Source organism: Pteropus alecto, unplaced genomic scaffold (genome assembly GCF_000325575.1).
Source record: "Pteropus alecto unplaced genomic scaffold, ASM32557v1 scaffold206, whole genome shotgun sequence".
Lineage (NCBI taxonomy): Eukaryota > Metazoa > Chordata > Mammalia > Chiroptera > Pteropodidae > Pteropus > Pteropus alecto.
Window position 1 is genome coordinate 479,308 of NW_006438906.1, and position 17,856 is coordinate 497,163.

Below are 17,856 nucleotides of genomic sequence, written 5' to 3' on the forward strand. Positions count from 1 at the left end.
TTCCCTAAAACCCAGGTTGAATGAGATCTCTCAAGGGCAAACAACAAGGTTTCATTCCCTGGTACTTAAAACATCAGAGGGTGAAATTAATAGCTGTGCGGACACCAAAAGAAACAGAACACTACATCTCTACTCCTGCAATTCAGTCTTGTCTTGTGGAGACAATGCAGTCTTGTGGAGAAAAAAAATCCTGTTACTCAGGGAGCAATGGAAAGTCTAAGAAAAAGTTTAAAGCACATCACTAAACTCTACTAGAAGATAATGGGTGACGGGCTGATGACACTCCAAAACTTACATATGTTACATGTATTCTTTCACTTACTCAAATACAGCATAACTAAATTTTTTAACTTATTTTTTGAAAAGAAAAATTAAGATGGTGGAAGAATATACACTAAACTGTGAAAAGTAGTTATCTCAGAGTGGACTGGAGAGGGAGTATTACAGAGAACCTTCATTTTCTATATTACACATTTCTAAATCATTTGAAGATTTTTATAGTGAATATGTTATGTGTTTCTATAAATTAAAGTAAAAGGGAACATATAATATGTTGGGAGGGGGACAATTGTTCACAATACCATGCAAAGTGACCACCAATAATTCAAAATTAGTAATGAAACTAAAACATTTTGTGGACAGAAGCTGCAGGAAGTCCTTAACCAGTAACAAATGTGTGAAAGTCATAAGAGGCATGTGAATGAGGACAGAGGAAACATTTCTATTGTATTCAAAGCCAGGATTTCCGAGAAAGGAATCTTTGCAGTGGAAAAGTAAACAACCTATTCCCTGTGGCTTCAATAAATTCTTAAAACATAGTAAGAACCCAAAAGAAACACTGATCAAGAAGTAAATCTCAAATACTTAGTTGTGAACATTTTATTGTGGTGTATAGTACTCTAAGACCAAGTCAAATGATGGAAAAAACAATCAAAAGCTATCTCTCATGCATACATGTTTGGACAAACGTAAAATCTCTCAAATGATTCATAAGAAACTGCTAACAACTGCCTTTAAGATGAAGATCCAAGTGACTGGGTACAGAAATGGGAGCGATAACTTTTTATTGTATTCCCTTTAATATTTTAGTATCATTATGCATATTATCTATTTAATAAATGAATTTTTTTTTGTTTTATAAATGAATTAATTTTGAAAGAAGACAAAAGCCAGTAGCCAAATAAGAGATATGGAAAAAAGTCTGGGCTGCTCTTTGCAAAGCCATGCCAAATGGCCATCAAGAAATCCTAACTAACAAGGAACCAATACATTCTGCATCTTTTAAGCCCAGGTAACTTGAAATGAAACAGAATTTTAATCCAGAGGGCATTGAACAGAACACTTGAAATCCATGATAGATACCGAAATCCACATTAAGACAATAAATGACTGAGAAAGTTATGAAGCTAGAACATTTCTTTAATGAGGCAGCACTGCAATAGATGGAGCTGAATGCCAGCTGGTGTAGGGACTAAGTAGCCCATTTATCAGGCCTTGAATTTAAGTAAATTGCATAAGTATTAAATTATGGCTTTGAGGAGAGCATAAATTTGTAATAAAATTCGCAGTGGCAGTGTCTCAGAGGAGCCTGGGGTACAGGAGTGAGTTCAATAATTTCTCAGATCTCCCAGGACTGTCTTGGGCACCTATCCCCCAATTTCAGTGTAGAGCATTGTTTAAGAAGGCCAGCAGAAGTCCTAGTGGACTGTGCTGACTTAAAGGGGCCTGCCATGCAATAGCAACATAGCACTGCAAAGAGACATAAGGATAAGTTGAGTTCTATCCCTTCAAAAGTTATGGTGAAGGATTCTGGTTCTCTACAAGACATTATTGGAAACATAGATTCACCTACTATAATGCTCTTGAGCGTACTAGCTCAGACTCCGAAGCCACAAAGTTCTCTAAGAGCTGGATCTCCTGCTAGGCTGGGGCTATCAGCATGGTGGCTACTATCTTCTAGAAAATAATCAGTGCAGAAAACAAACTCCTGGTGAATAGGCCAGAGGATCTTGTGCCAGCCAACCCTCCTTTTTATATGGAGCTGTGCAAGGTGGTTATATCTGACAGAAAGTGTCAGGTCCTCTCAAGTTGTTGTCCTCTGGAACAAAATGCTGGAGTGATAATCCCATAGTCTATATGATCACACCTTGACACAGTGAGTATCTGCCAACTGGTTCTACTCCATCTGGCATGGGATAAGTCTAGAATGGAAGAAAGGCATTCTGGACCAAAAACAGATGGACAAAAATTCTTGTTTTACTGGAGTCCACCATCACACGGACCAGGAAAACAAGTTCTGGCCCCCATCAAGAGGCAACCAGAATACTCCATAAGCTTAAAGCTAGTCTTATCTATGCTAGAAAAATAGGACTACGAGAAGCATTAACAGTACCTGCCCATAGTTGTGTGTTTGGTTGATTTTAGTGGAGGAATTATACCCTCATCTGTAGAGCAGGCAGGAATCTAATGTTCCAAGTGGTTACTTATATAAAATGGCCCATATCTCTGCCTCTCTCAAAAGGCAGCATATTAGAAATAAGTCATAGCATGGCAGTGGACAGTTTAGATGAAGACTAAGAACAATAGGAGGTTATGAAAGGAGTATTTGAATGTAGTGCAGACTAGGGATAAGGCATATCAGGTCTGGTAGCTTAACAGTAGTAGGAAGCACCAAACACCTCCTACTTCCTGTCTAAGAATCAATAATATCAACATGATAGTTCACCAGGAAATATAACAATAAGAGTTGAAAAGAAGAAGGGTAAGTCATTTTATATAAACACTAAGTATGTTGGTAAAAGAAATCCTCTTGAAGTTAGTGATGGTCAAATAAGATGTCACAACTTGGTAGTCAAGCAGTGTATTATTGACAGTGCTTCTGAATGTTTGGTCACTGTTTTTTCATGGATGTGATTCACACCCAAATGTTCTGAACTGATTCAATTTTTAAAAAAAAATTAAACAATATGTTGTGTTATGCTTTATTTTACTAATTTAAAAGACTGATTCATACTCAGGAAATTTTGGGTTATGATCTGTCACTATTTAAGGCGATGTTGCAACAAAACCAGTGAAACAAATCCTTCACAAACAATCAGAGAAAGCTTTGAAGTACCAATGGAAGGTTGTATTTGAAACAAAAGTTCAAGCTATCTTTGAGGTCATATTACAAACAAAAATACCATAGACCCCATAACCCTTTTATTTCAGACAACATGATATCGTGAACAACTTTAGGGACAGCACCAATAAAAGGGCCACTGAAACTTTAAGAGCCACTTAGAATTCCCAGTCAAGGAATTATTAGTGTTGTTGAACTAAAAAACTATGTCAACCTCAACAACCAACTACCATTGAACTGAGTCTCAAATCCAAGCTAAAAAAATAAATTTGCAATAACTTGCCTCTACATTGTCAGGCCTGGGATTACTTTTAATAAATATTTATATATTTTTTAATTTTCATACAAGAAATGCATTTAGAAATTTGGAAAGTGCAAACAAAACAAAACTTACCTACAATCCTACCACTGAGAGCCACCATTACTGTATCTCCTTAGGGTTTTTTCTATGCCTATGTGTATTCAATTTATTGTTTAGATTACTGGAATCATACTACTTAATCAGCATAGGACCCTATGTTTTAAAACTTATTCACATAAATATTTCCTGTATTTTAAAAAATTATTTATTTAAAAGCATAAAGGTTCCATCATATGGAATGCCACAATTGTCCAATCTTCCATTATTTTTGCAGTTTCTCTCCATTATAATTAAAGCTTAAACATAAATCTTCCTTTGCATCTCAGGTTATTTTCCTTGAATACTTCCTAGAAGTGAAATTACTGAGTTTGAAAGACTGTATTAATTTATACACCCCAGCAAAATATGTGAGTACCCGTCTCATGAAATCCTTGCCAGATTCTGAATCACTTTTGATTCATTTCTCAATTGCATCCAGTGATACTATCATCAATAATACAGTAGGTAGGCAAAATAGACATGTATAAAAACCGAAAATAGGAGAAAGTTGTAGAACTTAGTAGTCATAAGACTGTTTGGTGTGGTGGCACCACGTGTTGCTGCATTCTTTGACAAGACATACGTAGAAATATCCTTACTAAAGAATGAACTTTGATGCCTTAGAAAGTTTAGGACATTTGGAAAAAGAACAGAGCAGTTTCTCTCCTGGTTATGTTTTGGCGTGTAGCTAAGGTAAATGTTCACATTATACCATTTGTTGCAAAAGAGATTTGTACCAAATATGCAGACCAAATCACACAGCCTCAGAATAGCTCTATAAATTGAGGAGCAAAAATTACTCAAATATGAAAAAGCTGGCATGCAGATAAGACCAGAAAAACTAAACATGATGTACTGAGGTTTGAGCACGCAAAAAACATGAATCTCTTGGTATCTGCCCGCAACCTTCAGTTGAGAACACATCCTAAAAGAAAAGTATAATCATTCTATTTCATGTGAGTATATAAAATAAAATTTGCTAAAAAGTCCTGGAAGAAAAGTAATAGGTTGTTGTGCTGCTAATGAAAATGATTCAAAGATACAAAGGCAATTTAATGAGGAAAAAATAGCCTTGTCAACAAATGATGCTGGGACAATTGGATAGCTACATGCAAAAAGATTATCTTAGACCCTTAACTCCTACCACATACAAATACAATGAATGAACCTTGACTGGATCTTAAACTGGGAGAGAAAGGACAAAAGAAAATTGGAGAATTCTGCATACAGAATGGATATCAGAAGACATTATGAAATTATGTTAAATTTTTAGGTGTGATAATGGTTTTGTAATCCTATGTGAATTATATACTAAAGTTTAAAAAATTAACTTTCAAGAATCTTAAACTTTAATTAGTAGGCTTGTTATTGGTAATAACATTGGTATATTGATCCTGAAATTTGCTTGTGCACATTATAGGAAGAGAAAATGAGTAAATAATTTGGTGTTCTTGGAAACAAGGGTTCTCATTGAGAGAGAAAGAAGACACTAATATGAAATGGGGGAAGATTGGGCGAAAAACCCTATGGTGAGGGTGTTAACTGGTGATATCAGTATGAACATATGAGTTGTGCATGTGTGTGTTTTCCTAGCTCTATCCATTCAAAGAGCCAAAAAGCAATTGTATTCCGGTAGCAATGAATATAACTAGTTCCAAGATCCTGATTTCCAAATACCACTCCCACCAAAAGGGACGAGAGCTCATTATAGAAATGACTTATTCTAGGACAGAGGCAGAAAAAGGACAAGATGAGCCTGGAATATCTTGTACCAGGAAAGGAAGTAGTCAAAGAACAATAGGGCCATGTCAAAAAGACACAGGATTTGGTTTAAAGAGACTCCCAAAGGCCAAATTTGGGACAATTTGAGCATCAAAGGCAGAACTGGATTATAAAACACTGAGTTAAAAAAAGAATTCATGAGTCCATAGTGATAGCCATTAAAAAAGGAGGATAGGAGAGGAGAGAAAGCTCTTCTTTACAAGAAACTACTCAATGTAAGAGTAACAACAGAATTAGAAAAATCATCATTTTGCAACCACCAATATAATAATAAATTTAGGCAATGATCATAATAGATTCTAATATTAATGAATGAAAAGTTGTGAGAAAATAGGATATATACACACAGTCTCAAAGTAGTACCCTAACCGCAGATTACTTATTCGTTACACAGGGGAAAAATACCTTAGCAGTAGAGGGATCTGAAAAACATCGTCTGAACTAATAATTAAAAGCAGCATTACAAATAAAGGAATCAGATAATTTTGCAAAATTGACATCCACTGTGTAATAACTAGAATTTAATTGTGAAGAAACAATCAGATAAATCCAGATTTTAGAAAATTTTGTAAACAATTTAACTGGATTTATAGAATATCTATGTTTGTATGAAATTCTACAGCTTTGGGGGAGAGCAGCTATTGGTGCAGAGAGATAACTCCTTCCCTTCCCCATCTCCTAGGAGAAGATGAATGTTTCTCCTCTCTGAATTCAAGTGAGAAGAAGCACAGATTCACAAAGTTTGAGGGTGCTTGCAAGAATGGGAGCTAGACGGATTGGATGTCTACCTGGGCAGGAGAACTGATGATCTGAACCCTGTACCTATATATACATATGATCTGGAGATCATTAAGGCCAACTCTTCCATTTTACACATCAAAAAACAGAAGTAGGCAGTGGAAATATTTCCAAAGTCACTCAGAGAGATAGCAGCAAACCCAGATCTAGAACGAGAACTCAATTACTCCTCTTTATAACTTTTAACTATTAAAAGTAGCACATTGTTAAATATTTAGAAAATGTAAGAAATGCAGGAGTTAAAAAGTCATAATCCCATATACCAGAGACAAGTTTGGTTAATATTTTGGTGCTTCTTTTTCCAGATAGTTTTCCCAAAATTGTATAGATACATTAAGTGTAATAGTCTGCCTAGGCTGCCATAACCGAATACCACAAACTGGGTGGCTTAAATCAGAAATTTATTTTCTTGGTTTTTGGAAGCTAAAAAATCAAAGATCAAGGTTCTAGCAGGGTTCAGTTTTTGGTGAGCACTCTCTTCCTAGGTTATAAGTGGTCACCTTCTTGTTGTGTCCTCACAGAGCAGAGAGCTCTGGTATCTCTTCCTTTTTTTAAAAGGGAACCAACTCTATATAATTAGGGGCCCACCCTAGGACCTCATTTAACCTTTAACACTTCTTTCTCATAGGCTCTATCTCTAATTACAATCACAAGGGAGACACAAATCCATGGCATCCTGCCTCTGACCCCCCAAAATTCATGTCCTTATCACATGCAAAATACATTCATTCCATCCTGACAGCCCCAAAAGTCTTAACTCATTCCAGCTTCAACTCAAATTGAAAGTCCAAAGTCTCATTTAAATATCAACTAAATCAGATATGAGACTCCAGGTATGATTCATCCTGAGGCAAAATTCCTCTCCAGTGTTTAACCTGTGAAACTAGACAAGTTATGTGCTTCTAAAATACAATGGTAGAACAGGCATAAGAGAGGTATTTCCATTCCACAAGGGAGAAATAGGAAAGATAGGTCCCAAGCAAGTCTAAAACCTAGCAGGCAAATTCCTTTAGATCTTCTTAAGGCTAGAGAATAATTCTCTTTAGTTCAATACCCCACCTTTCAGGCCCACTGGGGTGGCGGTGCACACCCACAGCTCTCGAAGATGGCCTTGTCCCCCTGACTCTCTGCAGTGGCCCCCTCTGGAACAGAAGGAAACAGCCTTGCCCTATGGGCCTATACTGGGAGTGGAAGCCCTGATACTCTCAGAATTACCTCCCAAGTCATTCTTCCCTTTCCTCAAGAATAGCACATATTTACAGCCAAATAACTCTATGGTCTGGTCCTGTAGAATCCAAGAAGTCCAAGAGCCTTCCTTCAATCCCATCCCTCTTTCTCTGTCCCCTTTAGTTGAAATCATCAATGTCTCTGGTATAATCTCATCTCTATCTCTGGCTTCTGCTGGGATGGCTAAGTCCATGAGTTCTACCTATGATCTCTTTAGTATTCTCTTCAAAACAAGCTTTCTCATTTTTTACAATATGGATAGGCTAAAAACTTTCTAAATCTCCAAGATCAGGCCCATAAGGCAAGGCTGTTTCCTTCTGTTTCAGAGGGGCTACTTTTTGCTTAACAATTCCTTCTTCAATACTTTCCTCTTGCATTTTACTATAAGGAGTAAGGAAGACCCAAGCCACACCTTCAATACTTAGAAATCTCCTCTGCTAAATATCCAATATGAACGCTCGCAAATTCTACCTTTCACAAAACACTCAAACAATTTAGCCAAGTTTGTTACTACTTTATAACAAGGATCGCCTTTTATCCAATTTCCAATAAACTGTTTCTCATTTCCATCTGAGACTTCTCCAGAATGGCCTTTAACATCCATATTTCTGTCAACAGTCCCTTCACAGTAATCTTGGCTTTTTCTAGCATACACCTTGAAATTCTTCCAGCCCAAAGCAACTTCTACATCTGTAGGTATTTTTTACAGCAGCACCCCACCTTTTGTCACCAAAATCTGTATTAGTCTGCTCAGGCTGCCATAACAAAATACCATAGACTGGGTGGCTTAAATAATAGAAATTTGTATCACACAGTTTTGGAAGCTAGGAAGTTCAAGATCAAGGTGCCAGCTCAATTCTACTCCAGGTGAAGGTTCTTCCTGGCTCACAGATGGTCACCTTCTTGCTATGTACTCACACAGAGGGCTCTGTTATCTCTTCCTCTTCTTATAAATGCACCGTCTTATCAGATTAAGGTCTCATTCTTATGATCTCATTTAACTTTTATCATCTCTTCACGGGCCTCATCTCCAAGTAGTCATAATGGGGACTATTATTATTAATTTGAGCGGTATGCAATTCAATCCATAGCAGTAAATCTTAAATTACATACGTATATATGTATATATACATATACATACACACATACATACATACATACATGCATACAGGAGAAATTTGTATAATTTTTAACTTAGTTTTGTGAAAATTTCCCTCATTTATTATTTAAAGCACAATTTAAAATAAATGTATAATATTCACTCTTTTGGCTATTATCATTTACTTATTAACTATTAAGTCATTTTCAAATTTTGCTATTTAAAAGATTTTGCAATGTACATCTCTGTCCACAAATCTTTGTCTGCTTCTTGATTACTTAGGATAAATTTCCAGAAACTCAATTGCTGAATCAAAGGCTATGAATATTTTAAAGAGTCTCAGTACATATTGCCAAAACTGCTTCCTAGAAACCTGTACTAATGTATACTTTCCCATCTATGTTAGACATTATCATTAGAATTAAATATTTTTCTAATTGGAAAAAAGAATAGCAGTGTCATAAATAACCAAAAAGACAAGGTTTTTATTATTATTAAGAAGATTAAAGAGTCAGGACAACCAAATAAAATATGGGTTCTTAATTAGATTATACAGTGTAGGTTGGGGGCAGGGGAGAGCTATATAAATATCTGTGGAACAAATGGAGAATTCTTTCTATAGACTGTATATTAGATAATATTATTGTATGACTTAAATTTCTTGATTCTGATAATGGTATTTTGGTTATATAGACTGTCCCAGTTCTTAGGAAATAAATGCTGATATGTCATGAAATCTTATACTCGAATGATTCATAAAATACATGTGTGTATTTTTGTGTACGTATATATATAGAGAGAGAAATAAAGATATGAGAGAGAGGTGGGAAGGAGGGGGAGCAAATGAGGCAAAATGCTAGTCACTGATTCCAGTAAAGAGTAAATCGGTGCTTGTTGTATTATTCTCAACTTTTCTGTAACTTTAAATTTTTTCAAAATAAAATATGCAGGAGTAGTCAAAAGATAGGAACAGACTATTCACAGAATAAAAATTAGTCAGTAAACAGATGAAATATGTATGAGAATTAATAAACCCACTGATTATTTATGGCAACTTATTTACTACTGGCCTCTTGGCATTTGCTATTTAATCACTTCAAATGCACTTCATCAAACGGGCCCAGGAAGAAATGGGAAGTGAAGTCTTCAATCATTCCATTTCACTTCTCATTAGCAAGACTAGAAAAGGTTTAAAAGATTAAAAAAGATCAAAATTAGCTCATTATAATGAATTTTAGAGATGACCTATAGACTTTTAAATCACAACCAGCTCTTCAATTCAGATTCTTCTGATCGCCTATAAACTTAAATGTTTGATAAATTCTAGGTCTTAAATGGCAAAAAAAAAAAAAAAAAAGTAATAAATGATATGAAAAATAGCAGGTTTTCTTTAAATAAAGAAAAAAATGTTGACTTCTGTCATTGGTCTTACTTTTATCAGGAAAGCAGCTTGTAGAATAGAAGGCAACCAATGGATTTACAAACCACAAATAGAGGTTTCAATTCTCTCAAACAATATGATGGAAGTAGTATAACAGTGGTTCAAGAAAGACATAGGCTATTGAATCAGGTTGTCTCTGAATATTTACTTCACCCTTTACAACCTAAATGATTTGTGGCAAATTACTCAATCTCTGTATGTCTTAGTTTCCTCATCTGAAAAATGGAGACAAGAGTAAAATCTATGTCTTAGGGTTGTTGTGAAGTACACGTTAGCTCTTTGAGCAGCATCTGGCATACTTTAAGACCTCAAAATATGTTAGCTACTATGGTTCTTATAACTAGTATTACTACAATGATTACTACCATCATTACTACCACTTTCAACCTGCGGTTGATAAGAGTTTGACATTTGATACAGAAAAACGACAGTAAACAAAAGCAGCACAAAACACACACAAAGATACACATATGTGCGCGTTGAAAAAGTGAGAGAATAGACTCCAAGTCAGTCCTTTAGTGTATCCTCAAGCTATTTTGAGAGAAACTGAGGAAAAGTTATTATATACTAATAATGCATAGCTCGTTTCAAGAAGGAATCTGTGTAGTCTGAATAAATTAATCTAGAAAAAATGGCAAGTTCTCTCAGTCCAACATTTGTCAAACTTTATAGAGGCTGACTATATTATGTTATCAGGTATGAAGCCAGACGCTAGGAATACAAAATGGAAGAATACCTATGACTTTAAAAAATGTGTTCTTGTCAAAGAAATAAATATATACCAATTACAATATAGATCAGTTATACAATGGATATATGCCCATTGTACTAAAGAAGCAGAGGAGAGACAACTCAACTAGACTTGGGGGAAGGAAAAAACAGCAGGAAGATTTCCCAGAGGTGATGACATTTAAACTGAGCCTTAAAGAATAATAACAGGTAAATGGAGAGAGAGTGAGTAAAATCATTCCTTCAGGGATGAAAGCTGGCAAGTGGAGAAAAAAGATGAGCACCACTGCCCTGCCCACAGCCACAGAAAACCAAAAGATCTCTTCCTAAAGCTAATGGGCAGAGAGCCATTGGAGGTCTAGGCCTAAGTAGGTGTGCTTCTGGAATATCTTCTGTTAACATACACCAACACCCTCCCCAATGCCAAGTGAGCCACTTTTGGAGAACTCACAGAAAGCTGTGATTAAGAAAGATTCAAAGACAAGTTTCTCACTTACAACACTGGGCGGCAGCAGTGGGCAACGACTTCCTCAGGCTTTCTTCTTGAATAGGATACTGGAAGCAGAAAGGAAGAAAAAAACACATAATTAAGAAACCCAAGTAAAAGGAGGGAAAAAAAATTGCAGCTACCTGTAAAAAGGTTTAGCATTTGACTGGAGTCAAAATTTTTACTGAACAGAAACAAATGATTCTGCCACGGATTTCCTTGTGTGATCCTGACATACATGCCAGACTATCAGATATAGCATTCAAATGCAATAAACTAAAGTTGGATAGCAGAGAGGCTGTCCTGACCAACGGCACCTGGGCACCCTTCCAGCTCTGCCAGGCAGCTGTAGAATGCTTAGCCTTAGATATCTTAGAGAAGCTTTAGAAAACTCAATCCTCTAAGTTTTCCTGTAGATTTCTCCATTTGGGTAATGGGACAGAAAACCTGAGACTGGGTTTTCTTATCTTTAAAATAAAAGTAAGTGCCTCTTCTCTCACAAGATCACATGGAAAGTCAGTGAAATTATTTAAGCATATAATGCAACATCTGGTATCTACTAGAGTGTCCTTTCCACTTATACTGTAGCCTCCCCAACCCAACCTACCACCATCACCACCAAAAAACAAATACAGATTACCGAAGCCATTAAAAAAATGTTCTATAAAAAAAAAAGCTGAATTAAGCTCAAGTCTTGAGGTTGTGCAGAATTTAGAAAGACAAAACAGAAAAAGGTATAAACAAATTAATGCAGGTACAAAGAGTCTTAAAAACAGAGGTTTGGTTCGGAGACCATTGGAGGATTAGAAAAATATAATTTGGTCCATCAACTTGCAAATATGAGATCTGGGGTTTTAGTCCTGACTCTGCCACTTATTAATAAGCTATGAGATCCTGGGCAAGAAAGAGCTTCTCTAACACTGCCAACAAGTGAGGCATTTATTCAATAGATATTTCTTGATTACCTATTATGTTCAAGGCCTTGATTTAGGAACTGAGGGAACAGAGTTTGTAAATCACGGTAACGAGTTTGGATTTTATTTCTAGTGTACTGAGAAGCCACTTACAATTTTAAATATGAGAGATATATGACTTGATTATACTTTAAAAATCACTCTGTATGCTGCGTAAGATGAACTGTTGGCAACAAGAGAGGTAACAGACTATTACAAATATACAGGCAAAATCTGATGGCTTATGTAGTAGTGTTGGTGGTGAAGGGCATTTAAAAGTGATTAGATCTGAAATATAAAACACTTTTTGTAAATAAATATACTTTTATATGTAAAGTATTTTATAAACAATAAACTATGATACAAATATCTGCTATTACTACCTCCATTAGGGAAGGATAAGAAGTCAACCACGATTATATAAAATGAGAGAGTATTAGTAAAACTACCAATCATAAAAATATTCAAAATTTCTTGAAGGTTAAGTGACCCACTCCAAACTAACAAAGGGGCTTAGTTATAAATAATAACCATTATAAATAATAATTGTTTTTGTAGTGAGGACACAGGCATAACAGTAAGGAAATCATAAAACTTTAAGTATTAAACTAGAATTCAGACATAAGCGATGAGAGTAAATATTCTAAGACATATTTAATGAATCTCTTCAAGGCCCAAAGCAGGAAGTTGAAGAACAACTAGAACCTAATCAATAACGTTAAAAGAGCTAAGAAAAAATCTATAATACCTAAGTACAAAAAAAAAAAGAAAAAATAGTACAAAAAATAAAAATTACAGGCCAATCTCATTTATAAATATAAATGCAAAAATCCTAAGTAGATTACCAAATCAAATTCATATTCTCCATCATAAATGTTATATTTATATGTGAAAATATATTGTATGTGTGCATATATATGCTGAACATATAACCAGGTGGTCTATAAATGAAAGAATAGTTCAACATTTGAAAATCTATTCATGTAATTCATCACAATAAGCAGATTACGGGAGAAAAGCTATGTGATCTAATAGATGCAGAAAAGGCCTTGAATAAATCCCTTACTTTTTCATGACAAAAATTTCTGAAAAGCAGAAAGGGTAATCTGATAAAGGCTATCTATTAAAATCTACAGTAAAGATTATACTTTACGACTCATGAAGCATTCCCCTTATACCCAGGGAAAAAAACAAGGCTCCCACTTTCACTCCAACTATTAAAAATTACACTGGGTATTTTACACAATGAATTTTTTTTTAAATAAATGGTCATCAAAACCAAGGAGGGTCTGAGAAAATATCACAGCCAAGAGGAGCCTAAGAAGGAGACAAGACAACTAGATGTAACACAATGTCCTGGATGAGATCCCAGAACAGAAAAAAAGTATGAGGTAAAAACTAAAGAAATTTGGCAAGGGGCGGGGGCGGGGAAGGAAGACTATGGATTTTGAGTGGGGAGTTAGTTAATAATGTAATAAAATATAATAAAAATAAGTAAAATTATTAACTTTTAGTTAATAATATACCAATACTAGTTCACTAATTGTAGCAACTGTACTACACTGATGTAAGATGTTAATAAGAGAAACTATGTGGAGGCCGTAGGGAAGTGATACGGAAACTCTGCTATCTGCTCAGCATTTCTATAAACCAACAACTGCTCTAAAAATAAAGTCTATTAATAATATATATACATGAAATAAACTTAAAAATGAAACATCAGGATTGGAAAGAGATAGAAACTTATTCAAAAATGCAAAAACTATAAAACCCAAGGGAATCTCTAAACTAGTGGAATAAAAGTTGCTGAATAAGATGAATGCTAAAAAAAAAAATGAGCAGCAAGTATAATAGCAATGGCCTATTAGAAAACGTAATTTTTAAATATACCATTCACAATGACTAGGAATAAATCTAACAAAAGCAGTGTAAACCTGCATGGAGAAAATAGGTTTTCTCCCACTGCATTTCTCACCTTCTAACACTTACCATATTTACTACATTTCCTGCTCATTGTCTTTCTCCTATGTGATCCATGAGAACAAGGATCTTTGTTTTAACTTCTGACATATGCCAAGCACCTACAACATGCCTGGTAAATAGTAATCCATAAGTTATTTGGTAAATAAATGACTGAATGTCACCAATAAACAAAAAATGAAAATTAAAATAATGCTCTAAACTCATTAGATGAGTAAAATCTGGTAATATTGAGTTTTATTAAGGATATAGAGAAGAAGAAAAATGGGGATGTAAATTGGTACAATTATTTTAGAGAGCAATTTAGCACTATCTAGTAAGGTTGAACAGAGCATATCACACAACCAAGCAATTCTACTTCCACATATATATCCAGGGAGTCTCTCATACATAAGCATAGAGAAACAAGCTCAGGGATGTTCACTGGAACATGCACTTGTAATAAAAACCTAATTGTCCATGGGCAGGAAAAGCAATAAACGGTGGTACATTCCAAATCTATAAAGTAGTAGATCTCCAAGCCAGTCTTAACTCGTGCTTCTGGACCTAAAAGGATGTTATGTAAGGGAACCATTACATACTGTAGAATATAAAGATAATACTCTACATTGTATTTTTAAAATTATTTTGCTGCAAGTTTGACCAAATCTTACTGAAACCTGAAAGTAAGTATATAGGTTTTAATTTACTATTTCTTCTATTTTTACATCTGCTTAAAATTTTTTCATGCTCCTAAAACCATTAGAAGAAAAGCTGGTGGAATCACTTTATAACAGATGAAATAGGCTGACACTAGTTGAAGCTACTGTTGAAATATAACATCACTAAAAGTGAGATCAGACACTATCTGCCTACCAAAAAGAAAAAACTTCAATCTAAATCTCAATTTAATCCTCCAACTACTAGATATAATTTTCACTTTAAAAGAAGTAAAGGGTAAATGAAACCTTGGAGATATATAATCAGCCAAATACAGAATGTGCAGAGTTCTACACAACAAATGAGGGAAAGGGAAACAACTATAGAAAATGATTTAAAAGACATGACCAAAAATGTACAACTTTTTTAGATCTTGAATTGAACAAATCAACTGTGGAAAAAAAAAAACAAAACATCTTTGAGACAATAAAGGACATTTGAACTCAGACTAGGTATTAGATAATATTAAGGAATTATTTTTAGAACAGAATAGAGAGCCCAGAAATAAATCCATAACTATAGCTCATTTAATATATGACAAAGGAGGCAAGAATATACAATGGGGTAAAGACAGTCTCTTCAATAAATGGTGTTGGGAAAATTGGACAGATACATGCAAAAAAATGAAATTAGACCACCTTCTTATACCGTATACAATATACTCAAAATGGATTAAAGACTTAAATGTAAGACCTAAAACCACAAAACTTCTAGAAGAAAACACAGGCAATAATCTCCGTGACCGTGCTACCAGTAATTTCTTTTCAGATATATCTCCTCAGGCAAGGGAAACAAAAGAAAAAATAAATGAATGGGACTACATCAAACTAAAATATTTCTGCACAGTAAAGGAAACCATTAACAAAACAAAAAGATGTCCTACTCAATAAGAGAAAATATTCACTTATGACACAACTGATAGTGGTTAATATTCAAAATATATAAAGAACTCATACAATTCAATAATAAACAAACAAACAAACAAACAAACAAACAAACAAAAAAACAATTCAAAAATGAGCAGAAGGCCTGAATAGATATTTCTCCAAAAAGGAAATACAGATGGTCAATAAACATATGAAAAGGTGCTCAAGGTTACTAATCATCAGAGAAATGCGAATTAAAACCACAATGAGATATCACCTCACACCAATCAGAATGGCTATCATCAATAAATCAAAGAACAACAAGTGTTGGCAAGGAGGTAGATAAAAGGGAACCCTCATATACCGTTGGTGGTATTGTGAATTGGTATAGCCATTATATAAAACAGTCTGGAGGTTCCTCAAAAAATTAAAAATGAATATACCTTTTGATCTAGCAATTGCATTTCTGGGTATTTATCCAAAGAAAACCCAAACTATAATTCATAAAGATCTATGCATCCCTATGTTCATGGCAGCACTATTTACAACAAGATATGGAGGCAACCTAAATGCCCATCAAGAGACGTTTGGATAAAGAAGTTATGGTTCATATATACAATAGAAGATTATTCAGCCATAAAAAAGTGAAAACCTACCATTTGCGACAATATGAATGAACCTAGAGATTATGCTGAGTGAAGTAAGTCAAAAATAAATACCATATGATCTCACTTACATGCGGAATCTAAGGAACGAAAAGAACAAACTAATCGAAAACAGATTCACAAATATAGAGGACAACCTGGCGATGGCCAGAGGAGAAGGAGACTGGGGAGCTGGGAGAAAGGGGTGACAGGTTAAAGAAGTACAAATTAGTAGCTGATAGTTGGTCATGAGGATGGGGAGCACAGCATAGGGAATGCAGTTAGCAGCAATGTAATGGCTAGGTGTAGAGCCAGAGGAGAGAAAAGGTAATCAGGGGGATCGTTTCATAAACTATATAAATGTCTAACCAATGTACTATATACTTAAAACTAATGAAATAAAAAAATTTTTAAAAAGAAATTATTGTTAAATTTGATGTTAATGGCAACTTTTTTTTTAAGGCATTATCTGTTAAAGATGTATATGAGTGAGACAAGATGATGTCTGGGATTGGTTTTAAAATATTCCAGCAAAAAAAGAGGAAAGATTTTTGCACAATCAAAAATTTCAACAATAAAGTTTTTAAACAAAGGGGCAATCACAGTGAGATACCACTTCACACCTAATGGGATGGCTATAATCAAAAAAACAGATAACAAGTGTTGGCAAGGATGTGGAGAAACTGGAACCCTTATACACTGCTAATGGGAATATAAAATGGTATAACCATTTTGGAAAACAGTCTGGCAGTTTCTAAAACAATTAAACATGTTACCATCTCATCCAGCAATTGATTCCCAGGTATATATATGCCCAAGAGAATAGAAAACATATGTCCAAACAAAAACTTGTACATGAATGCTCATAGCACCATTATCCATAAGAGCCAAAAAGTGGAAACAACCAAATTATCCATCAACTGATGAATGGATAAAATGTAGTATAACTATCAATGGAATATTATTTGACAATAAAAAAGAATGGAGTACTGATTTATTCTGCAACATACCAGAAACTTTGAAAATATTAGACTAAGTAAAAGAAGCCAGTCAAAAAGAACCACATATTGTATAATTCCATTTATATGAAACATCCAGAATAAGCAAATGTACAGAGACAGAAAGTAGACTGGTGGTTCCCTAGGACTGAGGAAGATGAAGGAATGGAATGTAAATAGCTAAGGGCACAGGGTTTTTTACGGGGCAAAATTAATTGTGATGGATGCAGAACTCTGTAAACACACTAAAAGCCACTAAATTGTACACTTTAAATGTACATGTGAAATGTAAAATATTTAAACTATATTTCAATAAAGCTGTTTAAAAAAACAACAACAGGGCAATGTAGGAAGGAAAGTAAACTTAGTGAGCTCCATATCCTAGAATAGGAAAAGAAAGCAAAAATCTCATAGAGAGTTGAGAACCACAGACCAAAAATCAACATTTTTAGAACTTGTAAAATTCTGCAATATTTGTATGTTATATTTATTTTTTATTGTTTTAATCCCTTCATCTGATTTTGTACAGTGACAGCAAAGTACAGCAAGTTTCTTTACTAGGAAAACAAAGAAGATGAGAGTTTAAAGGCTGTATGCTACTCCACAGCCAGGCTTTGGGAAAACAAAACCAC

General features: G+C 34.6%; 1 protein-coding gene across 4 annotated transcripts in view; it reads right to left on the reverse strand.

The window, feature by feature from the left end:
* The window catches only part of UNC13B (unc-13 homolog B), a 193,813-nt gene that overhangs the window by 106,332 nt on the left and 69,625 nt on the right, over window positions 1-17,856 (reverse strand). For all 4 annotated transcript variants that reach the window (XM_025049704.1, XM_025049703.1, XM_025049706.1 and 1 more), the window contains exon 7: window positions 11,095-11,152. In XM_025049704.1, the coding sequence (XP_024905472.1) occupies window positions 11,095-11,152 (58 nt within the window). The remainder of the gene's footprint in view (window positions 1-11,094; window positions 11,153-17,856) is intronic.